General features: G+C 39.8%; 1 protein-coding gene across 1 annotated transcript in view; it reads right to left on the minus strand.

Annotated features, from left to right (window-relative positions):
* DRC3 (dynein regulatory complex subunit 3) overlaps positions 1-26,087 on the minus strand; it is a 106,992-nt gene that overhangs the window by 28,438 nt on the left and 52,467 nt on the right. The window contains exons 10-11 of the mRNA XM_020967304.2: positions 4,587-4,718; positions 2,990-3,060 (exon numbers count right to left, since the gene is read on the minus strand). Of these exons, the coding sequence (XP_020822963.1) occupies positions 2,990-3,060; positions 4,587-4,718 (203 nt within the window). The remainder of the gene's footprint in view (positions 1-2,989; positions 3,061-4,586; positions 4,719-26,087) is intronic.

Genomic DNA, 26,087 nt, shown 5'->3' on the forward strand with positions numbered 1-26,087 from the left:
TTCCTAGTATTCATCATATTCATCATTTCTTATAGCACACTAATACTCCATTACATGCACATATCACAATTTATTTAGCCACTCCTCAATCAACAGGAAGCTACTTTGTTTTCAGTTCTTTGCTGTCACAGAAAAGGCTGAGTATAGCAGGTCTTTTAGTGGTGGTAAAGAATTGGAAATTGAGGAGATTTCCATCAACTGGGGGATGGCTGAACAAGCTGTTGTATATGATTGTGATGGCATACTATTGTGCTGTAAGAAATGATAAGTACGATGCTCTCAGAAAAACCTGGAAAGACTTACATGAACTGACGCAAAGTGAAATGAGCAGAACCAGGAGAACACTGTACAGAGTAAGAGCAATATTATATAGAGATCTACTGTGAACAACTTAGCTATTCTCAGCAATACAATGATCCAAGATAATTCTGAAGGACTTATGATGAAAGGTGCTGTCCATCTCCAGAGAAAGAACTAGTGAAGCCTGAATGCAGATCAAATATACTTTTTCTTTATTTTTCTTGGGATTTTTTTGTCTTGGGATTTCTTTTACGGTATGACTTACATGAAAATGTGTTTTGCATGACTACATATGTATAACCTATGTCAAATTGCTTACCTTCTTAATGAATGGAAGTGGGGGAGAGGGAGAGAATTTAGAACTCAAAATTTGAAAAAAGAACATTAAAATTGTTTTTACATGTAACTGGGGAAAAATGAGATATTAAATTTTTAAAAGGCTATGCTAAACATTTTGGTATAGATGGAGCCCTGGGATATGCTGTGCAGTGGAATTCTGCATACAGTATGGACATTTTGGCAACTTTGTACAATTCCAGATTGCTTTCCAGAATGGTTGTACAAAAGGGAATTGGGGCAGCTAGGTGGCGCAGTGGATAGAGCACTGGCCCTGAAGTCAGGAGGACCTGAGTTCAAATCTGGCCTCAGACCAAACACTTGACACTAGCTGTGTGACCCTGGGCAAGTCACTTAACCCCAATTGCCTAAAAGTAAAAAAAAAAAAAGAACAGAATGGTTGTACAAAGTCACAGCTCCACCAAAAAAGAATTAGTGTACTTTTAAATACATACATACATACATACATACATACATACATACATACATACATACATTCGTGTGTGGGGGGGTTGTTATTGTTATAAGTTCTGGGTCTCTGGGAGAAGTGAAGAGAAGGGATACAGGCAGAAACTGAGGCAATTTAAAAACAAAATATATCAGTAGAAATCTCTTTAAAAAAAGAAAGAATGCAAGAATGGACCATTTTTGTTTTTTCTTTGTATCTCCAGGACACAGCACAGTGTCTGGAACATCCTAAATACTTAATAAATGTTTGTTGATTGAGGGAAGCCCACAATAATAGCTGAAGAGCAAAGGAAAGTGTGGTCAAAAATGAAAAAGAATGCTAAGAACTTACAAAGTACTGATGCAAATTAGCTTAATTAACCCTTAGAGAAAAAGTAAAAACCTTTAGTGGTACCTGGCAACTGAAGGGGTTGTTACTGATTTCTCTACAGTGTGACAGAGGTTTCTTTAAGTTGGAAAAACAGCTAGAAGACCAACTTTTAAAAAATTGGCTAGCTATTGGGATGAAGAAAAACCATTTGTAATGGGAAAGACAATGAAAGAACAGGGTACTGTAATTATGTGGCCCAGTGGACTGAATGTTAGGCATAGAGTAAGAAAAGACCTGAGGTCAAAACCTGCCTTAGTAGCTCTGTGGCTCTGGGCAAGTCTACTGACTTTTCATAATCTCAATCTCTTTATTTGTAAAATGGAAGTAGAAATACCACCTAATTTACTGGGTTTTTTTCGAGGACCAATAGCATAACATGTAAAGCACTATGCAAACCTTAAGAAGTATTACATAAATGCTAGCTATTATTACAGAAGAACAGAAAAAAGTCATTTTTACTAATGAAATTCACTTTTTTTCACTCAAGGCTATACAAAAACTATAGCTAGAAGTCTAGGTGAGTCTGTAAGATCTAAACATCTTCATCAGACTGTAAAACATCCACCTTCAAAAAATGTTTTGGGCATTTTTTACGTCCAGTGGGCCTGGAAGTCATCCCCATTGAGGGAATTCTGATAAAAATACTGACATACTCAGGAACAGAATTATTACAGATGTATAGAAATTTCTAAATGGAGATGGGATATTACAATACAATTTTGCACCACACTACACACATATTTCAAAAAATTAAGAAATTTAGCCAAGAAATAGAGATAGTCATGCTTCAATAGCCTGGGAACATGCCTATTTATACCTCAGTGAAAACCTCTGGCCCACAATCAAAGCTAGATTTAGAATGATTTACTATTTACTAACGTTATGCTTGCTTTCCAGTGTCCTACAAGTGTGGTTTCATAATGAAAGATTAAAAAATGTGTCAGAATCTTGTGAACTTAATGCCAAATCGTGTTAAAAAAAAAGTGAATGCAGCAAAAGGAGGAGATATTGCATTTAAAGATGGTAAGTTGTAAGGCTTATTTTCTGTCAGTGAAAATTATTATTTTATTTATTTATTTTACTGTGTTCCATTTAATTTGTGCACTTTTAAGTCTGGTGAATAATATCCATTATCAATCTAGGCAATGTTGGTATTGGTAAGATAAAAAAAATAATGAAGCATGCCTATAAAAGTAATGAAATTAGTTTCTTGCATGGAACACCAACTTTGTTCTACAGACCATCCCCAAAGAAAAATTTTAAATATGTTCTGAACAGGGGCCATTTTTAGAACAGGTAGTTTTCCATTATAACTCCTTTGAAGGAGACTATGTAAGACATGTAAGTTCCAACAATATTTTTAAAAATTCACACCCCATGCAAAGGTAGTATCCCCCCCAAATACCAATCTTTAACCAACTTAATGATCATACCTGTAGGAGTAATCTTAGGGATTCCAGCAACATATCATCATTTCATCAATAAACAATGGAAGAGACACCATTGAAAGGATATAGGCCTTGTACATTTTCAACAAATACTCCCACTATGTCTATAATGTTCCTTTCAAAGCTATTTATAGATTCCTGTAAAGGGCAAAAAAAAAAAAGCTAATTTGAATTGTTAGATACCAAATCAATTAACTCCTGAAGAAGGGGGAACACATTCAACATGTTTGATAGCTTGATTTGGGCCTTTAGAAGTTCACTTAAAATATTTTTCTTTATATCAAAAATCACATATTCTAAAGCGTTGCATATTCTTTTCTGTGTAACAGGAAATAACCATCTGCTATTCAAGTGACAGGGAAATCCATATATTGTTTAAGGTGCCATTTTAAATATGAAGAATTGATTGGATAGTAGCTCACCTGAGTTGTGTTCAATTGTGTCTGATTTTTCCTGACACCATTTGGGGTTTTCTTGGCAAAGATATTGGAGTGGTTTTTGCCATTTTCTTCTCCAACTCATTTTACAGATGTGGAAAATGAGCAAATAGAATTAAATGACTTGCCCAAGGTCACACAGCTAATAAGTATCTGAGGCTGGATTTGAACTCAGGAAGAATAATTTTCCTGACTCTAGGCTGTCACTGCATCACCTAACTGCTCAATCCATCAGCTTACTTCAATCTACTGCACCCATATTTTACCTTGTAAAATCACAAGTCTCTAGGGTTTCTAATAGATTTTTAATATTGTTAAGTTCTCATTTTAACCATTTACTTTTTAATTGTAAGCTTCTTATATTTTTCTTTTTAGATTTTGTAACTTTTAGTTGGAATTAAAAAATGCCTTTGTGTAGCTTCCCAAAGGTAAGTTCTACTTTTCATTGGTCTTACTCAAGATGAGTAGTTGAGCATTTTTTAGACCTTTAATATTAAAAAAAAAAATCTCTTTCCCACCACAGGTAAGAACTATATTGAGGTAGTCATGTACTTCTCTTTGGATACATGGAAAAGTCCAAAGAAATTAACCCATCTTTATTTCCCCAAAAAAACTGTTTCAAATCAAAAGTATTAAAAATTATTTTCAAACATAGGATTAACTGGATAAAACTGCTTTAATCAAACCATCATTGAGAATACTCTGATTTCTTCATATGATAGCAGGCCAACAAGAACAATGCAGCATTTCGTGTTCTTTCAACCACATGCCCAGATTCTTACAAGACCATTGTGACTTGTAACTACCAGGGTACCTCTATTTGAAGTCTATTTTTTTTTATCCTGAAATCAACACCAAATAAAATGGGCATTTCCATACACTTAGTAGAAAAGAAAAAGAAGATTGTATATAAAACTGCAACTTGTTCTTTTAAAATATATAATGAATTTAACACATAATTTTCAAAGCTGTCCTGTTGTCTGTGATTCTTTCTGGCCTTCTCAGCTTCCATGTCAGAGTCCTATGACCTCTAACACAGTTCAGCTGTTACAGACCTCAGTGACACAGAATCACCAAGCTTCCTCCATCTTCCCACTGCTTTCTGTGGGGGAAAAATTGGTGCCTTCCTTTGGACTATTGGTAACAGCTGCTGCCTTCTACCTTACAGATCAACTTCCTTACCTCCCGAATTAAGGTAATATTACATAATCAAAGGTTTTGACTTACCTCTAACTGTTCAACCAACTGCATTTCTAAAGTCATGAGTACATCAAACAACCGATTGATTTCTTCAGCACATTCATTCATTTTAGTATCCACAACTTGTAGCTCACTTGCATTTCGAATGGTATTCAAAAGCTAAAAACAAAGATATATAAATTAAACACCCCAGTCCATTTAAATTTAACTATTAATAACTACTATAAGCTCCAAATACTGTGCCTGGAGGCACAGGAAATGTAAGGCTGAACCTCTAGCTTTGAATTTATAACCTCATTGAAGAGGCAACAATATACAGGCAGATAATAACGTCAAAGCAATAAAGGCTGTTGTTCAACAGGGCTCTAAATCTATGAGTCTATGAACCTATTGTCCTACATACTAAGGAATTCAGGAACATGGAAGATTGCTGTGAGTCAGAGTGGATAGAGCAGTTGTACAACTACTATGTGAATATGGGCTGTGCATTAAGACTGGCTCCTAGAAATGTGGTAGCCAGCCAGGTATGCCAACAGAAGCATATCTTACAGTGTAGTTCCACAGTAATAAAAGAGAAAATTGATTTAGTATTTCATTGTGCAAAATTTACCAGAGTGGAGAGAACTAATTTCATCTAACAAATGTCCATTGAATGCCTAAGATGTGCAATACCCTGTTCCTCTCCTCAAATTTGGAATTTATTTCCAGGAATAACAAAAGCAGGCTTTGACCAGTTAACAAAATAGAAGCTAAAGGTGGTAAGTGCCTGAAGGGAAGCAGAAAGGTGGGAATTTGAAGAAGGAAGAGAGATCACTTCTGGCTGGAGTATTGGGGAAAGGCATTATAAAGTTACTAGAAGAAAAGTAATACATTTTGCTCATTGGGCCAAACCTACCTTGGTCATTTCTGAAAATAAGTTTATGTTTGGGGCCCTGGTACTAGATTTATAGAAACCACAAATCTATTACCTCCTGAGACACTTTTGGGATGGCTTTAGGAAGTTTTTCTTTGTCTCAAACCTAAATTTATCTATCAGTTTCCACCTATCATTCCTTCATTCTTCCCTGAGGGAGTCAAGTACAGGCATAATATCTCTTTCACATGACAGCACTTCAAATATATAAATGTAGTTAGAAGGTAAGTTTTTCTAGCATGGGGATCATGTTTGTGTATCCTTAACATCTAGCACAATGCCTGATGTGTTGTAGATACTTTATAAATGCTTGCTGGGTTGTTGAATTCAACTGTCATATGCCCCATAAGTGGTGAGATGGATAGAGCACTGAGTTCAGAGTCAGGAAGACCTGTCTCAGATACTTTCAGTGTTGTGTAAATTAAATTCTTGCAATGTCTTCTCTACAATAAGTATTTTCCCCTTCATCACAGTGGTCAGCGGAGTTTTTTTAGAAGGTCTTTTTGCTGTCTTCCAAATTCAATAAGCCCATGCCACACTGTAGAGAAATCAATATCAACCCCTGCAAATTGTCCAGTTTCTCAGAGACTGCCTATTTTCTGAGGATTAATTAGGCAGTTTTGCAGCAACAGTTTTTAAGTTCTTGGAGCTATTTTTCATTTTCAACCACATTTTTCCTTTGCTCTTCAGTGCAAATGATCTCACCCAACAGCCACTGAGATGGCTCTAATAGTCACTGAAGTGTGATCATCTTTAAGAGCTGCAACATTTACATGTTTTGTTGGAGTAATGCCCATTTTTTTAAAAAATCACAGAATGAAAAACACAGCAAAACAGAAAAATGAAATGTGAGTATGACACCAAATCCAGTGTTCGATTCACAGAGAACTAATTAACTCAACTTTATTTCCTTAATCATAAGGTCAGATATTCTGAGCCTGGTGTCAGGAGAAGCACACACACAGCCCTTGTTATCACAAAATGAAACCATGTACAATTGATCAATTTAGCATTATGATGAAAAAAATAAACTGCATATATCCTTTGACCCAGTGATACCATTACTAGGCCTGTACCTCAAACACATCAGAGTGAAAAGACTTGTGTGTACAAAAATATTTATAGTACTATTTGTTGCAGTACAGAACTGAAACTAAAAGGATGCTCATCAACTGAGGTATGGCTGAACAAATGATGGTATATTATGGTAAATTATAATATATGAATGTAAAATAAGAAATGACAAAAGAGATGGATTCAGACAATCTAAGAAGACTTGTATGAATCGATGCAGAGTGAAGCGACTAAGAGAACAATTTTATACAATAATAACATTGTAAGGAAAAACAAGTTTGAAAGACTTAAGAACTTTGATCAATGACTTTCTGATTAATCGACCATTGACCAAACATGATTCCAAAGGACCAGGGATAAAACATGGTATGCATCTCCTGACTGGGGACAGCTAGGTGGCACAGTGGATAGAGAACTGGGCTTGGAGTCAGGAAAACTCATCTTCATGAGTTTAAATGTGGCCTCAGACACTTACCAGCCATGTGACCCTGGGCGAGTCACTTAACTCTGCCTCAATTTCTTCATCTGTAAAATGAGATGGAGAAGGAAATGGCAAAATCGCTCTACTATCTTTGCCAAGAAAACCCCAAATAGGGTCACAAAGAGTTGGCCATGACTAAAATGACTTTACAACAACAACAACAGCCTCCTGACAGACAGGTGATAGAATTAGACATATGATCTTGGACATGGCTAGTGTGGGATTTTACTAGTCTAATGGGATTTGGTGCAAGCTCAGACCACACAAAATGATGTCAACCACATGGAAGACACTTGGGACCTTCTCCTGGGAGACAGAAAGACTGGCATATGCATGGATATCCTGCTTTGGCCTACTGCATGGTTGGAAGCAACCTTTTTTCATTGTCCACATTGCCAGAACTACCTACATCTTTAAAATTATCTGACAGTACAGTCTTTCTCTTTCCCATATTTGTATCTAGGCATGAAGGACTCATAGAAGGTGAAACTATGTGGTAAGATAGGCATAGCCTGAGGGTCCCCTTCTTAGGCCATATGGCCCTAACAAACGGGCTTCGAGTTTTGGTCTAGGATTTTGGTCTGTTTCCTTTGTCCTTTTCAATTCTACAGGCTGAAAATTAAGTCCCAACCTGGGACCTCAAGCCATGGGAACCTTGGAATCCCAGATTCCAGGCTCAATGTTGCATCCAACCCTGTCTGAGAAGCTAGCAAGGGGACTTTGGACTTGAATGTGGAGGGACTAATGCTATGTAGGAAATTAGTTAAGCTATGAGCTTGTGAGAGATGATCTCTCAGAAGTGAAGCCTCCTCAAAGGGTCAGTAGTTCTTGTTAATAATTCTTGTATTGTTTTCAAAACCCTCCCCTGCTCAGACCCGGTTTTTTAAGCACGTAGCAGAAAGAATGGCCCTACCCCCAACCTGAACTTCTTGCCCTTGCAAAACTTCCAGCCTTTTCTTGTCTCTGGACAAACTTGTGTCTCTGTTAATGGGGCCGTGAATAGATTATGCCCCCTGAAGCCCAGCCAATGGGACAAAGGAAAGGGGTCAGGGAGGAGGAGCTCACGTTAGGGTATAAATAAGCCTTGATTTCTGTAACAAATTCATACTCCCCTGGCCGGCGATGGCAACTGGGGGCAGTACCCTTTCTCTTGAGAAAGCAATAAACTCCTTTCTGCTTTCAAGGTATCCAAGTCTTTGTTTTTAATTTTGAGTAAGTGGTCTTTGTCCCACACAGTTGGGGAATCTTCCAGGATCCCCCCTTATTTGTGAAATGGCCTCCCAGCCAGTCCTAGGACAGGTGCTCATTGGCCACTTGCCAGCAGTCTGAAGAATGATGTGGGAGTTTCCTTTCACTTTTAAGGAATGGACCCGAAGAAAGACAGATACCTGAAAGCAGAAACCTCAGAAAGGGCACAATGACCACCACCCACTGAAAAATTTGAATCAGTCACATAAGTTTTGTGTGCACAGGCCCAGGTAAGACAAGATCGGTGAGCCCCCATAAAGAGAGCAAGAACTAGTGAGTCTCTGGGTGACCAGGGGAGGGGAAACAAGGCTGAGCTTAGTGAGGGAGAAGGCAAGATCGGTGAGCTTTCTACAGAAAGCAAGAACTAGTGATCCCTTGGCAAGTTCTAGCCAGCCTCCCCTCCCGTAAGAGGGCGAGATTGGTGAGTTCTCAAAAGAGGACAAGAACTAGTAAGCCTCCACCTCGTGGCAAGATACGGTGAGCCTTAATGGGCAAGAACTGGTGAGCCATGGGGATGTCCAAAAGCAGGTGGTCAGCAACATAGTTCCTTTCCAGATGTTCCGGACGATAGCTAATTGGACTTTGCCACAGTATAAAGGGAAAGATAAAAAGAAAATGATTGAATATGATTTGATTCTATAGCTACAGTAATTTGTTGTATATCTGTTTTGTGTTTGTGTCTATGGTGTGAATGAGAGTTCCTGTGTACTAGAAAGCTACTTTCCTTCTCTCCCCCTCTCCCTTTCCAATTAGGCTCAGAGGAGCGGGTGGATAGGAGATAGAGAAAGAGCAGTTTTAAAGGGACTTTAATCAAAGTCCATCAGAGGGATAAGTAGGTACAAGGAAAACAAGAAAGTTAATGGATAGAAAGAACAGTGTGAAGAGAGGGTTTGAGAGTAAAAGGTTTGGAAACTTTTAGAAAAAAAAATCCTCTCTCTCTCTCTACATTCTAACTCTGGCCAAGTTTTGAATGTGGAGGGAAAGACAAGAAAGAAAAGGGGAACCTTTCCCCCCTCAGATCAAAAAGAGAGGTAGCACCTAATCTTTTCTGCCTCACATAAAAGAGAAAAGTTTTTTGTGTACAAAAGGTAATTTATGGGTAGCCAGGGGCTGTGCCAAGGGCAGTGGTTTGTTGGAGGCGGCTGGGTTCAGTGGCTGCCAAGGCCATGATGTTTCCCCAACTCATTCAAATTGGTAAATATTTTAAATGAAATGTGATGTTCTTAATTTCAGAATTTATTACACTGTTTGGCACTAAGGTAAATTGGGAAAATGCATGGATCTGAAATTAGTTATTGGATGATTGGAAGGTGCCTAACACAATGCCTAGCAGAGGGCCAACACTAAAAGTGTTAACAACTATTATTATTAGTTCCTTAATTAGATGTGACCAGTACACAATGCAAATGGTGAAGAGATGCCCGATTTTCTATGTAAGGAAATTTGGAAAAACATTTGACAGAATTGGAGCCACCTGATTGGTAATGTGTCTATTTCAAGTTTTAAACCTCTAGTATTGTTTCAAATTAGTTTATGTCGAGTAGCTTTTCATAATTTGGATGTTATTAAAGTGAACTGAAAGAAACTAAAGGAAAATGGTGTAAAACCAGTTAAGAAGGGCTTATAGCTAAAACAATTTGAAAGTTATAAGATTGTTAACTAAGTTATTTGAAGTTACTGTTTTAATGTTAAAACCTAGAATTGTTCATTGTTTACTGTGTGAAAAGGAGTAACTGCCCATTCAAAACAATCTTCCTTGGGATATAGGGGTCAGCAGTCAAGGACACCAAGATTAGCTCCTCCCTGGGAGGACCTGATTGATCTGAGGAAAGCCTCAGCACCGCAAGCTCCTCCCTGCCAAGAACTAAAGCAGGTAAGAGAGGTTCCCCTCACTTAGGGGAGGAATAGACTATGTGAATGCTCCCCTTGATAGTTTGGAGATTAGGAAACTTATAGAAGACCCCTCTGGGGTCACGGAACAGTTTAATCAATTTTGGGGTCCAAATTTGTATATTTGGGGAGAAAATGGCAGTGATATTAGATATCTTATTCAAGGGGACTAAGTATGGTCTACTAAAATGTACTAATCACCAACATTAAATGACTTCAAATTTCTAAAACTTTCAAATATCTGTAAGATAAAAATGTGCTTGTGTTTCATCTCTGAACATTGAAGACAAAATCATGCCTAAATGCACTATACAATACTTACACGTGTGACCTGGATAAGAATTTTGAATACTATGATTTGAAATGTTTAAGCTATAACTTTGAAATTGGAAAGTAAACCATCTAAAGGGTTTGTGTGCTCCCAACGTAAATGCAAAAATGAGTGAAAGTCCTAATGTTTGAAAATGTGTTTCCTGTAACAATCAATGAGTAAGGATAATTTTGAACCTTCAAAATATAAAAGCCTTTTTAAAACACTTAGAACCAAGCTACAGGGGAAAAGTGTTGAAGCAGAAACTACAAGTGTTAGTACCAACACTTCCAACTTTCAAAGTCAACAGTTTTTCATCCTTGAGAGCTTACCTTCCCCAATTTGGACTAGGGAAAAATTCAAATTCAGTACCCCCTTCTACACACACACACACACACACACACACAGAAGCACAGGTCACAGCCTCTTGGTCCTCATTTTCCTCATCTATACTTTTGTTTTAGTAATTGTTATTTCATTAGGAGCTATGTCTTTGAGCCTAAATCAACCTCTTGCTAAAGTAATACTGTAGCTAGCGCACCACCCCACCAGAGGGCACAGAAGAGTTGCCATTATCCCAATGGAATATGTGTTATATAACACATAATAGACCATGTAGGCCTTAGGAACTAGACAATTTATTACTCCATTGGGTATAGTAGGGCCACCTTTCTCTAGGGTCAATGCCTCTCCAACCATCCCTTCCCAAAATGCAACACAGGGAGAAGATACCAATGGCAATAAGAATCATGCCTTAATACAGTATTTATAGTGATTTTCATATTAATATTAATTTTGTAATTGCTTTGTTTGAAATGTTTCCTTTTCTGGATCAAATAATGTTATACATGTATAACAAATATGCATAAAGCCTCTACACTGGTCTGCCAAGGCCCTGACTGGCAGTGAGGATGTCTGCACCTATTTATCAACCGTGATAAGGGCAGGCAGGCAAGAGAGGACTGCAAAGAATGTAGAACACATTCAAGAGGAGTAACGTAATAAGGGATGCAGACTGGATGTGTGATTTCATTGGCACAGAGTACTCATTGTCTTAGAGATTTAGCTAGAACACTGAGAGTTCAAGTAACTTGCCAAGCATTTCGAAGTCCACATACATGGCAGAGGCTGGACTTAAACCCGGGGTGTTGAGACCAGATCTCTGTCCACTAATCAAGCTTAACTCTCTTCCATGCTGGTATACCTCTATCTTCTTGATATTCTGTCCCCTTACTGGCATTAAATCTAACCCATTCCAGAAAACTGTTGAAGTGGGGGTGGGGGATAGCTGTTCTCTGACTAATTAATTTCCACTGCTCCCCCAGCTGAAAGCAAGGGTCAGATAGGTGAGGTTATAAGGCATTAATACATTAATAAAATGTACACACATGTTAACAACAGGTGAAAAGATTTTCCTTAAAGGAACAGTTAGTGTGCCTTTGCCTTTTATGAAATGCAAAGTTTTACTTGATTCAACTGGATGGACAACTCTGTTGGCTAGATGAAGATTGGCCATACCCCCAGCAGACCCTTCAAAAGAAGAGTTCACCAGTTCTGACATCAGTCTAGGTCAGAAGTAGCTTTGTGAAGTGCGATATCTGTGCCAAACTACCCCCACCACTACCCCCCTACACTCTAAACTCCCACCTCCCAGGAACAGAGGAAGAAAGAGCTTGACCCCCAGCAGCAAAGGGCTAATCATGGATTCAGTGGAGAACTAGCTCTGGAATTCTAGAGTTGAGCTACGTAGAAAAGGTATCTTCCAGAGTTCCACTAAGCAACACCTCCAGAAGAGGCACTGTATCTGGGGACAGGAGCATGGTGACTCCATGAAGACAGAAGGCATGTGCCCACTCTTCCCACTCATGCTGTGGGAAAGTATGTTCCAGTTTCTGAAGGGAATGTTTTGCATCTAATATTCTTACTATGCCGTCTTAGCAAATGCCTTTCCTCTCAGTCAATCATATCTACCACTTGACTGTAAAGGGAAAGCTCGCCACTCATTTTAGAAAGGTAGATCCACAGAATATCCTTACACCAGGGAGGAGGAATCAGCCTTCGGAAACCAAACCTTCCAGGGCAAGTGTAAGTTTGGGGAAGTAACCCAGAAGGGATGATATAACACTATAACCTCAAATGTAAATTCTGAAGAATTTCTTCTTTTATCCAAAGTCTGTAGCTTGCTTTAGGTGGTAAAGTCCATCCCTCCCCCTCCCCTATCACTTTCTACTTGGAACCCTACAATGTACTCTTTTTATTTTTGTGGTTGTTTGTTTGTATCATCATCAATGTTTGGTTTGAAATGTGTCCTGAAAGGGATGTGGTATGTTATCTAAGAATGAGAGGCAGGGCTGGAAATAAGAAAGATGATAAAGACGCTAGAAGCTGTTAGGCACAAAAGATAGCCAAATGGAAAGCCAAAATGATGGTCATGTATTATGTTATAACTGTGAACCAATTCCAATATTAGTGTCAACTTGAAAATTTTTGTTGTTTAGTTGCATCTGACTCTTTGTGACTCCATTTGGGGTTTTCTTGGCAAACACTAGAACAATTTGCCATTTCCTTCTGCAGTTCATTTTACAGATGAGGAAACTGAGGCAGATAGGGTTAAGTAACTTGCCTAGGGTAACACAGCTACTAAGTGTCTGAAGCCAGATTTGAACTTAGGAAGATGAATCTTCCTGACTTCAGGCCTGGCACTCTATCTACTACACCACTTAGCTATCTACCTTAATTGTAAACAGTGAAATTTGTGATATGAAGGTAGAGAACCTTTCGGGGATTGTAAATGTGCTTCATTTATTGCCTGTGACCTCGTTTTGATTCATCGCAAAGATATTTATGCTGATAAATCATCAACCGAACATGTGAGAGGAAAATATTAGCAGGCCACCTCCTGGAGTGCTAAGTGGGATGTTTCCATTTTAAGCCACTCTTGATGCATGCATTAGGTTGCTGGGAACACAGGTCTATGAATGTAGTCCTGCGACCCCTGACCCAATTTCTCAAAGTTCTACTTTTTCTTTTGAATGGGAAGGAGTGTCACCTACTGGACTGCAGGCCTAGTTCTTATACCCACTGAATAACGTGAAGGTTTCAATGCATAAACTGGCATTTCCAAAATAATCTTTGCCTTTCCTAGGGGTCAAACAGCCCTGGGAATTTTTGTTCCAGCACGCTTGTCAGAGGTCTGTCTAGAACTTTCAGATCTCAAACTTAACAGAACCAGTTCCGTGTTATTACCACCATGTTCAACTTTCCCTCTTATTGTAATTTCTACTAATTATTACAGAAAATACCCCAAGCAACTTATGAATCTTAGTGTCACTATGCAACTGAGTCCTTCATGATGGGGATCAAGGGTGTGGAAAAGCTCTTTTTGTAAGAACCAGCCCTTTCCCCATATTGACATCTGTATAAACGCCCAAATGCTTCCTTGTGCTACATCATTGTGTTGTTGAAGGGACTCAGAAGGCCCTTAAATCTTGTCCCTAGCCACTGATTCTGTTACTCTATCAGAGTAATAAGGGTAGCTCAATTCACAACCTTTGTAGGTATTCAATAATCATCAAATTTGACATCATTTAAAGACTGCAGCAAGGGGTGATCAACAAATGCAATGTGTCCCATGATGTCTGGTCTCTGTGGTCCTGTACCCTGCCCTTAAAGTATAGAAGGATATGTTTACTATTTAGTATTTCTGTAACTGCAAGTGCCAGCCTTCCTCAGTAAGAGAACATTGATATTACAGGCTAGAGAAGGTATGTATGAACAAACGTGTTTATGTTGCTACATTGATATGCTGCACTCTTAGAATCCCTGTGAAGCTCTTGCCCCAGCCCTTCCTAGGTTAACATTTATTAGCAGAATATAATGAAGAAAACAAACTTTTTTGAACAAAGGCTAGAACCCACCCACTAAAGCTATTCCTTGGTAGTGGAAAACCTAGTTAGAGAGGAAAGAAAACTCCCTAGGATGTCTCATTTGCCACTTACATATGCAGTTTTATTGCAGCTTCATTAATCTGCCTACATCTCTAAACTGCTGGGAAGATCTATTGTCAAACTAAGCTTAGGCCAAGTGAAGTCATTTTCTTTGTAGGCCCCTAGTTGCTATAGATTGAACAGATTTCTGCATCCTGGGAAGAGGTGAAAAGGATAAACCTTATCATCCCACTCTTACCATCCTATTCAATCAAGAACTGCCCTAGAATCTCTGGGAACTAGAAAATGGAAACAGCTCCAATAAGCATCAGAGATGGGACCTTTCTGTGCAAAATGAGGGAAAGCTTGTATAACCGGATATATGCAAAGCTCAAATTCCCAATTCTGATTAACCACATGTGCTAGCTCAACCCAGGGATCCTAGCTGCTTCCAGCCAACCCTGCACATGACTAAGTACTGAAGAACTCTATATTTTGAAGAAGCAACCCCATTCTTGTCCACTGAGCAAGAAGAACAGATGACTCAGTGGACTCTTGCAAATGCAGTGACTATCTCTCTTCTTCCTTGGACTCTCCATATGGCAAGTAGCTCTTCCCGTGCCAGCAGAAATAATGAATTTCTAAGCACTTGGTATCTAAAGCCCATGGTAGCAAGGCCATGCTTTTACATATCCCTAGGCCACTCACCAACGGTGACTTTTCCAAACCTTTCCCTCCCTCCTCAAGCCTCCTATGGTTCCCCTCTCCACATTCTCAGCTGACAATTTTGCTTCATAATTCACTGAAAAACTTGAGGTCATTAATACATGACTCCTTCTCTTCTCCTCCTCTTCATCTCACGTTACTCAGGAGCCTTCTGCCACATTTTCCCCACCTCCTCCCTTGTTTCACATGAAGAGGTGGCCTTTCTCTTTGCTAAGGCAAACCCCTCCTCATGCACAAGTGATCCCATTCCAACTGTCTTCTCTAGCAGACTGCCTCCTTTATCAATCTACTATCTCACTTACCTTCAATCTCTCCCTGTCTACTAGCTCATTTCCTGATGCCCACAAACACATCCATATCTCCCCCATCTGTAAAAACCCCTCACTGGATCCATCTATCTCTGCTAGCTATGATCCTGTATCTCTTCTCCCTTTTTTAGGGGCAGCTAGGTGGCACAGTGGACAGAGTGCCACACTTGGAGTCAGGAAGATGTGAATTCAAATTCAGTCTCAGACATGTATTATCTGTATCCTGAGCAAGTAGTCACTTAACCTCAATTTGCCTCAGTTTCCTCATCTGTAAAATGGGACACCTAGCTCCCAGGGTTGTTGCGAGGATCAAAGAAGATAATAATTGTAAAGCACTTAGCATAGTGCCTGATACATAGCAGATGCTATGTAAATGTTAGTTTTTAATATTTTCTGACCAAACTCCTTGAGAAGGCTGTCTACAATCAATGCTTCTACTTTCTTCTCACTCTTTCTTTAACTCTCTGCATCCTGGCTTCAGACCTCATCATTCAACTGAAACCTCTCTCTCCAAAGTTACTAATGTTCTCTTAATTGTCAAGTCTAATAGTCTTTGCTCAATCCTCACCCTTCTTGAGCTCTTTGCAGCCTCTGACAACGTCCATTGCTTTCTTTTCCTTTACATTCTCTTCTCTTCAGGTTTTCATGACGCTGCTCTCTCCTGGTTCTCCTTCTACCTGTCTCCTTTGTCTCCATTACTGGATCTTCATCCATGTCACCCCTGGTAACCACGAATGTGTCCCCCCTCCCAGGGCTCTGTTCTGAGCCCTTTTCTCCTTCTCTACTATTGTACCTGGTGATTTCATTATCTTCCATGGATTTAACTGTCATCTCTCTGCAGATCACTCTCAGATTTGTTTGTTCAGCCCTGACCTCTCTCCTGATCTGTGGTCTCAAGATGCCACAGATTTGACACTTCAAACTGGATATTGTTACAATTAAAAAAATAGCATCAGTGACTCCCTTTTGCCCTTATCCACTATTTTGTGAAATTAAGTTTCAACTTCTTGGACGTCACCTGATTTTGGAGAAGTCACAAGATTACTCCCCCTCCCAACTTGACTTGTCACCTGACTTAAGGAATGTCACGAAATTACCCCTCTTCATGATGGTGGGATAAAAGCAGTGACGTGCTTGAGCTCTCCCCCAAACCTCTCCAAATACCTGTAAAAATGGCTCTAAGCAAATTCTAGGGCAGCAGAACCCACAAAAAGACAGAGTGAAACAAATTTCCAGCCCAAGACAACCTGGATGGTTGAGTAGAAAGGTATATCACACCAGGCTAGGAGAGAAACACAGTTCAGCACGGGTGTGCAGGCAAAATAGGCCTCAGCAAACCTGGAGTAGGCCTCAGAGGACTGAATCACAGGCAACTGTGGTGGTTTCCAGACTTCTCAACCCACAAACACCAAAGACAACTTAGAAGGTCAGTAGGAAAAGTCTGTGACTGCGGTGAGAGAGAAGCTTGGTCCTAGCCCCAGTCCCTGTGCAACCCCAGGGTGGCGGCTGCTTCCAGAGCTTCCAAGCCCACAGACTGAGGGGGAATCAAGTGGCTGATCAGAGGGGGATTGCAGGGATCTCTTTGCTGGTGCTGAGGCAGGATTCTCTTGCTTTGCTTGTGCTTAGATTTGGGTCACAATTCCAGGTGGTGGTTCTGGAGCAAGGAGGAGTGTAGGCATGGTGGAGCTTGTGGTGGCAGTGAAGAGAAAATCCTCCTCACAGTTCCAAGGCAGGAAAGAGTGCTTGTGGTCACTCATAGACCAGAGCACAGGCCAGGAAAGGAATAAACACCTCACCCTTGATTGTACCACCTTGAAAGAATGGAAAATTTACAGGTCCCTAGAATTATCTCTGAAAACAGTTGCAGAAAACCCCCAAAGCTTGGGACAGTACATTCTCCACACTGGAAGCAGACCCTTACCTTAACAAAATGTTTAAAACTCAAGTAATTGGCTGGGATGATGAGCAAACTGTGCAAATGTCAGGCCACAGAATCTTTCTTTGGTGACAGAGAAGATCAAAACATACAACCAGAAGAAGACAACAAAGTCAAAGCTCCTACATCCAAAGCCTCCAAGAAAAATATTACTCAGTCCCAGGCCATGGAAGAGCTCAAAAAGGATTATGAGAAGCAAGTAAGAGAAACAGAGGAAAAACTGGGAAGAGAAATGAGAGTGATGCAAAAAAAAAACACAAAAAACTAGTCAACAGCTTGCTAGAGACCCCAAAAAAATACTGAAGTAACACCTTAAAAAATAGCCTAACCCAAATGGCAAAAGAGGTCCAAAAAGCCAATGAAGAGAAGAATGCCTCAAAAAAGCAGAATTGGCTAAATTGAAAAGGAAGTCCAAATGCTCACTGAAGAAAACACTTCCTTAAAAATTAGAATGGAGCAATTGGAAGCTAGTAACATTATGAAAAAACAAGACACTGTCAACCAAAAGAATGAAAAAATAGAAGACAATGTGAAATATCTCATTGGAAAAACAACTGACCTGGAAAATAGATCCAGGAGAGATAACTTAAAAATTACTGGACTATCTGAAAGCCATGATCAAAAAAAGAGCCTAGACATCATCTTTCAAGAAATTATCAAGGAAAACTGCCCTGATATTCTAGAACCAGAGAGTAAAATAGAAATGGAAAGAATCCACCTATTTCCTCCTGAAAGAGATCCCCAAAGGAAAACTCTTAGGAATCTTGTAGCCAAATTCCAGAGTTCTCAGATCAAGAAGAAAATATTGCAAGCAGTCAGAAACAATTCAAGTATTGTGGGAACACAATCAAGATAACACAGGATTTAGCAGCTTCTACATTAAGGGACCCTGTAGGGCTTGGAATATGATACTCTGGAGAGCAAAGGAGATAGGATTACAACTAAGAATCACCTACCCAGCAAAACTGAGTATAATTCTTCAGGGGAAAAAAAAATAGTCATTGAGTGAAATAGAGGACTTTCAAGCATTCTTGATGAAAACACCAGAACTGAATAGAAAATCTGACTTTCAAATACAAGACTCAAGAGAAGCATGAAGAGGTAAATAGTAAAGAGAAATCATAAGGGACTTATCAAGGTTGAACTGTTTACATTCTTACATGGAATGATGATATTTGTAATTCATGAGACCTTTGTCAGTATTAGGGTAGTTGGAGGGAAAAAAATTATATATGTATAGATAGATTGATAGAGGGCACAGGGTGAGTTGAAGATGAATGGAGAATGATATATGGAGAATAAAATTAAGGGGTAAGAGAGGATTATACTGGGAGAAGGAAAAATGGAGAGGTAGAATGGGGTAAACTGTCTCACATAAAACAGACAAAAAAAGGCTTTTACAATGGAGGGGAAGTAGGGGAAGGTGAGAGGGAATGAGTGAATCTTATTCTCATCAGATTTCACTTAATAAAGGAATAACATACACACTCAGTTGGGTATGGAAAGCTATCTTACCCTAAAGGAAAATAGGGGGGAAGGGGATAAGAGGCGGTGATAATAGAGGGGAGGGCAGATTGCGGGAGGGGGTAATCAGAAGCAAACACTTCTGAGGAGGGACAGGGTCAAAAGAGAGAACAGAACAAACAGGGGGCAGGATAGGATGAAGGGAAATAGTTAGTTTTCCACAGCATGACTATTATGGAAATGTTTTGCATGACTACACAAGTATACCCTGTATCGAGTTGCTTGCCTTCTCAATGAGGGTGGGTGGGGAGGGAGGAAGGGAGAAAAACTGGCACCCAAAGTTTTAAAAACAAATGTTAAAAAATTGTTTTAAGAAATTGTTTTCACATGCAACTGGGAAATAAGATATACAGGGAATGAGGTATAGAAATCTACCCTGCCCTACAGAAAAACAGAAGAGAAAGGGGATAAGAGAAGGTGGGGGGAGATAGAAGGGAGGTCAGATTAGGGAAAAGGGTATTCAGAATGCACGCTGTCTTGGGGTTGAGAGAGGAACAAGATGGGGAGAAAATATGGAACTCAAAATCTTGTGGATGTGAATGTTGAAAACTAAAAATAAATAAATTAATGAATCTTGAAAAAAAAGCTTAAAAAAAACCTACCCCTCTTCCTCTCGCTTCAGTGTCTCCCAAGCCTCTCCACTAATAAGAGACCAGGTGTTTCAATCCCTATAATGCTTTCTCCCTCTGTTTTTCACTCCCTCCAAATTTATGTTAACTGGGTAGAAACCAATGGTCAGAGCCTTGGACCCAATCTGTTTTTCCAATCATATGCTTTGTTAAATAAATCATCTGCCTGGACAAAACTCAGTTTCTTTATTCCACTGTAATAGTATCCTATAGACATCTTAAACTCAGCATATATAAAACTGAACTCCTCTTTCCCCCAAAACAGTCCCCTCTTCCTCACTTCCCTAGTATTGTCGAGGGTACTACCATTTCCCCAGCTACCTAGGTGCCATCCTCAACTCCTCACTTTCTCACCTCCAATATTCAGTCAGCTGCCAGTTATTTCTACTTTGTAACATCTCTTGTACATGTTCCCTTGCCGCCACTCTGGTGCTGACAGTCATCACTTCAAAACTGCACTATTTCAACAGCCTTCTTTTTGGTCTTCCTGTCTCAAGTTTCTCTCCACTCCAGTCTTTCACTCAGATATCAAACAGATCTTGGTAAAAGCACAGGTCTGACCACGTTACCCCATTCCCCATTCAATCAACTTCAATAGTTTCCTATTCCCTCCAGGATAAAATAAAAAGCCTCTGTCTGGCTTTTAAAACCCTCTCTAGGCTTATCACACTTTACACCCCCCCCCCATACTTTGTGATCTAGTGACTGGCTTCCTTGCTGTTCCTCATACTAGATGCTATCATCTCCCAACTCCAGGCATTCTCACTTTTTGCCCCCCTCATCACCCTTGCCTCCTAGTCTCTGCTAAAGTGCTCCCTTCTACAAGAAGCCCTTCTCATTTCCCCATTAATGTCAGTGCTTTCTCTCTGCTGATTGTCTCCAATTTATCCTCTATATGTTTTGTTTATACATCATTGTTTGCATGATGTCTCACCTATGAGACTGTATGTTCCCTGAGAACAGGGGCTGTCTTTTTCCTTTCTTTGTCTCCCCAGAGCTTGGCACAGCACCTGCAGTGGCACATGGAAAGTGTGCCACCAGTGACTAACTGGTAAGCCTGAATCTGGCTTTGTACTTGCCTGGCTTTTCTGTTTGTCCTTTCTGGGTCTTAGAAGAACAAGTATTGATTCCCCAGAAGATGTATCCAGGCTTGGAGGCCACATTCTGAGTTCAAGTGGTTTGGTAGTCCTGCGGCCACTGAAGAGGACTCCCTGGAAACTACTTTAGCACTCCTGGAACAGGGAAGCCCAAACCTTGGCTTCATCTTGCCAAAAGACATCTACTGTGAGGCGGACAGTCAAAGTGAAATGTAAAATGCCTACACAGTAGGCCTATAAAATGCCTTAAAATTTAGATGAAGTCTAAGTACCAACACCCAGGAAGTATATTGGAAGTTATTACTGCTCATTGTTTAAGTTTCCTTCTGTCACATGGGTACTTCTGAGTGTTCTATGTTTAGCATTTTTTATGTGTAGGAAAGACATATTTTTCCGATATATGATTCAGATTGTACATTGACTACCTTTCTACTCCCCTCTTTTGGGGAGAGCTAAACATGAGATAAAAACTAAGTTTTAAATAAATCATTCCAGGTGGAGGGGAGGGGGGAGAGAGTATGGTAATAGCTCTATAAATCAGAGTGTATGAAAAGGGAGCCTAAACTTTCTCATTAAAGGCCAGGCTCCCTTAGAACTGAAATCTGGTCCGGAACACATTTAGGTGCCCTTTGCTCTAGATCTGAAGTAGGTTAATTGACTTGTCCAGGGTCACACAACTAATACTCAGGTCTTCCCGTCTTAAAGTCTTATACTACCTTATTCCTTGCAAACTGCAAAGGTAATCCTGACTTATTTGGGAAAAGGAGCAGAACCCTAAAGCAAAGTGCTCCTTCTGAATCAGGATTCAGGTAGCTGAAAGGATAGCAGTTTCAAGAGTGAGCTAAAAGTTGTATAGGGCCAGGCCGTTTCTACCAGCCAGGGCCTGAGAAAAGGAGGAGAATCCGAGTCTGTCTGGTGAGGCAACCTCCAGGAATAGATAAAGTAAGAAGAAATGAGGAAAGAGCAAAGCAGAACAGAGTTCAGGTTGTGGTTCTTCTCCTGAAATCAATGTATAACACAGAAGAGAGGACAATGAGTCTGAAATTCCAAGAAAGGAATAGGTATAGAAAAAAAAAATCAGTTAGCCAAAGGAGGTGCAGAATATGTGAGAAATTCAATAGGGCTGGAATGAATTCAGAGGACCACAAACACAGCAGAGTGCTACCTTGTATACCCTGACTGTTAAGAATCTTTTACTTTTCAAGATAGCCTTCAAAGTGCTTGACACAAGAATTGGAAATTGAGGGGATGACCGTCAATTGGGGAACGGATAAACAAATTGTGGTATATGAATGTAATGGAATCTGTGCTATAAGAAACAACGAACAGGCAGATTTCAGAAAAACCCAGAAAGACTTATATGCATTAATGCAAAGTGAAGTGAGCAGAACCAGGAGAATGTTATACACTGTTATCAACATAATTGTGTGATAATCAACTGTGATTGACTTAACTCTTCTCAGCAATACAATGATGCAAGACAATTCCAAAGGACTCATCATGGAAAATGCTATCCACATCCTGAGAAAGAACGGAGTCTGAATGCAGATACATACTATTTTCACTTTCTTATTTTTTTGTGGGTTTTTTCCCATTTGTTCTATTTCTTCTTTCACAGCATGACTAATAGGGAAATATGTTTTACATGATTGTACATATATAACATATTAAATTGCTTACTGTCTTAGGAAAGAGAAAATTGGAACTCAAAATTCTATATAAAAAAGGATATTTAAAATTGTCTTTACATTAGAAAAAGTAAAATACTATTTAAAAGGAAAAAAGTGCTTGCCACTATGAACTTGGGCTCAGATGGGATCAAAGTAACTCAGAAAGAGTGCTCAGCCTGGGCCTGGGGATGGCAAAAAGATGAACTAACAGAAAAGGACTATCTATAGGGATAAAAGATAGATGAGGAATAAGCCAACTGGAAGGGGGGTGAATGGGGATTGAATAGAAAACTGTTTAATACCTTTAAGCTATACTAAGGCAATTGAATAATATGATTATCCATTTCAAAAAATCCCCAAAATCCTTCTTTCAGACTGAAACCTCTCATCATTTCATCTCTCCATTTGTCTTAACCTTCCAAAACCTCATCTTCATACTCATGGAGTTATCCATTCTCCCAGGTTATCTAACCCCTGCTCTAAATGAAATGTCCTCCCTTCCCAGTCTTAAACCTATAGTTGACAAGTTCTCTTGCCTCCTTTCTCTGTTGAAGCTTACTCCTTGTCAAACCTCAATCCTGGATTACTACTACCATCTTCCTTCTCTGCTCCTGAGGAAAATTATGTAACCAAGTCCACAGAGTCTACCATAAATTTGTTATCTGATTTCAACTGAGCCCTCACCTCGACAAGACACTCCTTTTACTCATCCCTAATTAATTCTCTGTCCACTTGCAAGCCTTACACATGATTTCTACCCCCTTTGTCAGACCAATGTCAGATGAAAACATCGCCTCATAATTTACTGAGAAAATAGAGATATTCACCATGAGTAGCCTGTTCTTGCCTTCAGTACACCTCAAAACCCTTTGCATGATCCCCCATCTTCTCTTCCTTGACTCCAGTATTTTCTCACCAAGACAAACTCCTCTACAAGGGCTCTTGATCCCATCCCCTCCTGTCCTCTCTAGCAAATTGTTCCTCTCCCCCAAATCATGCCTCTTTTAAAATCTTCAATCTATATCTACTGTTTCCTTTCCTACTTGACTTCCAAACTTCACTTGGAAAAAGGAGCTATGGATAAGAAGATGCCAGAGCTGGCAAGAAGGGACTTGAGAGCATGACCAGCTGATTAGATAAGCAGGGAGAGACTATTAGAGGATCTGGACTAATTCTGGTGCAGTACTATGGGAGGGACAGCACCAAAGATCCATGATTCTGAAGTGATAAAAGCTGGCCCAAGAGATGGGATGGAACCAGGATACCCTTTTTGTCCATTCATTTTCAGTCATGTCCAACTCTTCATGACCCCATTTGGGGTTTTTTCAGCAAAGATACTGGAGTCATTTGCCATTTCTCCTCTAGCTCATTTTACAGATGAGGAAAGTGAGGCAAATAGGGTTAAGTGACTTGCCCAGGGTCACACAGCTAGTAAGTGTCTGAGGCCAGATTTGAACTCCAGAAGATGAGTCTTCTTGACTTCTGGCCTGGCACTCTATTCCCTACTCCACCTTGCTGCCCAGGGTACTCTACTACCCCCTAAAAGAGACACTTTTCCCCCTTTCTGGTTAGCAAGAAGTGCGGTTCCTTATCTATTACTTTTAATTTAGACCTCATTTACCTAATATAAAACCCTGTTAGCCAACAGAAATGTCAAACTGTGTGTATTTAATTCAAGTCTTTCAGATTGAGAGAAAGCAACATTGGCCTCCTTACTGTTCTTCACATAAGACACTCCATCTCCCCGTTGTGGGCAATTTTTATGGCTGTCCCTAATGCCTAAAATTCTCTCCTTCCTCATCTTCATTTCCTGGCCTCCCTGGTTGTCTTCACTTCCCAAATAAAATCTCACCTTCTACAAGACACCTTTCCTAATCCCCTTAACTCTAGTGCCTTCTCTCCCATTTATCCTTTACATACCTCGTTTGTATATAGTTGTCCATGTCTTCTCCCCCATTAGGATGTGAGCTTCTTGAAAGCCTATTTGTTTTTTGCCTTTCTCTGTAACACCAGCACTCAGGACAGTGCCTGGCACATAACAGGCACTTAATAAATACTTGTAAAACCTGTATCTCTATAGCCTTGGCTTGCCCAAGATGGTATTTGTCAAATTTGCCAAGACCATTCAGCACAAAGGAGAACTGTGTCCAAATCATGACATAGGTGGAAAGCCATCTATTGATACTGACAGGATGAGAAGCAGACATGACCAGACTGACCCAAATGGCCAAAGGACTATGGGGTTGAATTTATCTAAGTGTAATGGGAAAAGCCATGAGATTTGTGATAAGTTAGTAGATTAGGAGAAAACATTGGAAAAACTGGGAAAGGGTACACTGGATAGCCCATCTTGCAAAAACGCAAGTCCATGTACATCAGAAACATCTTCTTGTATATGGGTCACAGAAGATGAGTAAGGGAGTTACGCTGCAGATACAGATTTTTTTATAGCAGGAATTCACAGAAAATCTACTGATAGGTGGATCCCTGGACAAAATTATTCTTGGAAAGGTAAATGGGCAAGGGAATGGAGAAAGTAACAGACTGGTACATGAATATCACTAACGGGAGAAAACCAGAAAGGCTGAACTATCTTCTCTTACAGTGGTAGAGAAGATGAGCACACATAATCTCATGAGGAGATGCAGCTTTGCTCCTATGGAAGTTGAGATGTATAGTACAACAATCAGAAAATGGCAATGGAGCCAAGGAAGGAAGTCATCCTGGACTTCCAAAACAGTAAGCAGGGCCTCCTTTTAAGTTGCCTATGGTTCCATCCCATTTGGACTCACAGGACCCTACACAGAAGTGGTGATAAAGATTGAGGATGTGACACAATGCAGTCCTGGACTGTGAATTTCAAGTTACTATCATATTCCAATAATCCTATGAGATATTTGAGGAAAATACCTTTGTGACCAATAAAAAGGCTGAGACTTGGTGGACTGAGTGAATCTGGAATACATTAAAATAAGCATGAAGTTTGCTAAAAAATAGTTGGTAACAACAAGAGGGCATTCACCCTGGCTCTAGTAATCTTAACTAGTTGTTGTGACCAGATTCATCAACTATCCCTGGAGTGTTAACACTGATTAGAACCAACTCCAGATTACTCACAGGATGTGGCAAACAATTACCTGCATACTTCAACTACTGGGACAACTTGTGCTGAAGTCCACATGAGGTTAGAGATGAGTAAGAGCGGTTAATATTAGTAAAGTACCAGCCTCCCAAACTTACAAGTGGATCCCAAGAAACTGTATTTTATTGATTTCTCCAGTACCAGAAGAATGGAATGAGCAATTGATGCAGAAGTTCACCAAGAAGATAAGCATGGTCTCAGGGCATGAGTGGGAAGTCGAAATCCCAGGGTCCAACTCACCTACTCCCAGTCTAGGAACAGTCTAGGAAGTTTCTTTTATCTACGGTGGAAGATCTTAGAATCCACCTTAAAGAATAGTGAGTCATGTGACCCTGAGCAAGTCACTTAACCCCAATTGTCTCATTAAGAAAAAAAAAAGAACAATTAGTCAACAGCATCATCATGGATCACAGAAGCTCATCTATCAACACAGTGGTGGTATGGAAGGGCAATGGAGACATAAATGTATAGCCTACTAGATGGTGAACAAAAGAACCAAAGTATACTATGCCAAGAGTGCAAGATATCCTGGACTGTCTTTTACTCAGCCAGTGGCTCTCAGCGTTGGACTTACACAGTGGCTACCACCAAACATCTGTGAAGAGGGAAACAAAGATTCCTTTCATCTGCACAGCTGGATTTCCAGTTTGAGGC

Source organism: Phascolarctos cinereus, unplaced genomic scaffold (genome assembly GCF_003287225.1).
Source record: "Phascolarctos cinereus isolate Bilbo 61053 unplaced genomic scaffold, phaCin_HiC Scaffold_4;HRSCAF=312, whole genome shotgun sequence".
Classification (NCBI taxonomy): Eukaryota; Metazoa; Chordata; class Mammalia; order Diprotodontia; family Phascolarctidae; genus Phascolarctos; species Phascolarctos cinereus.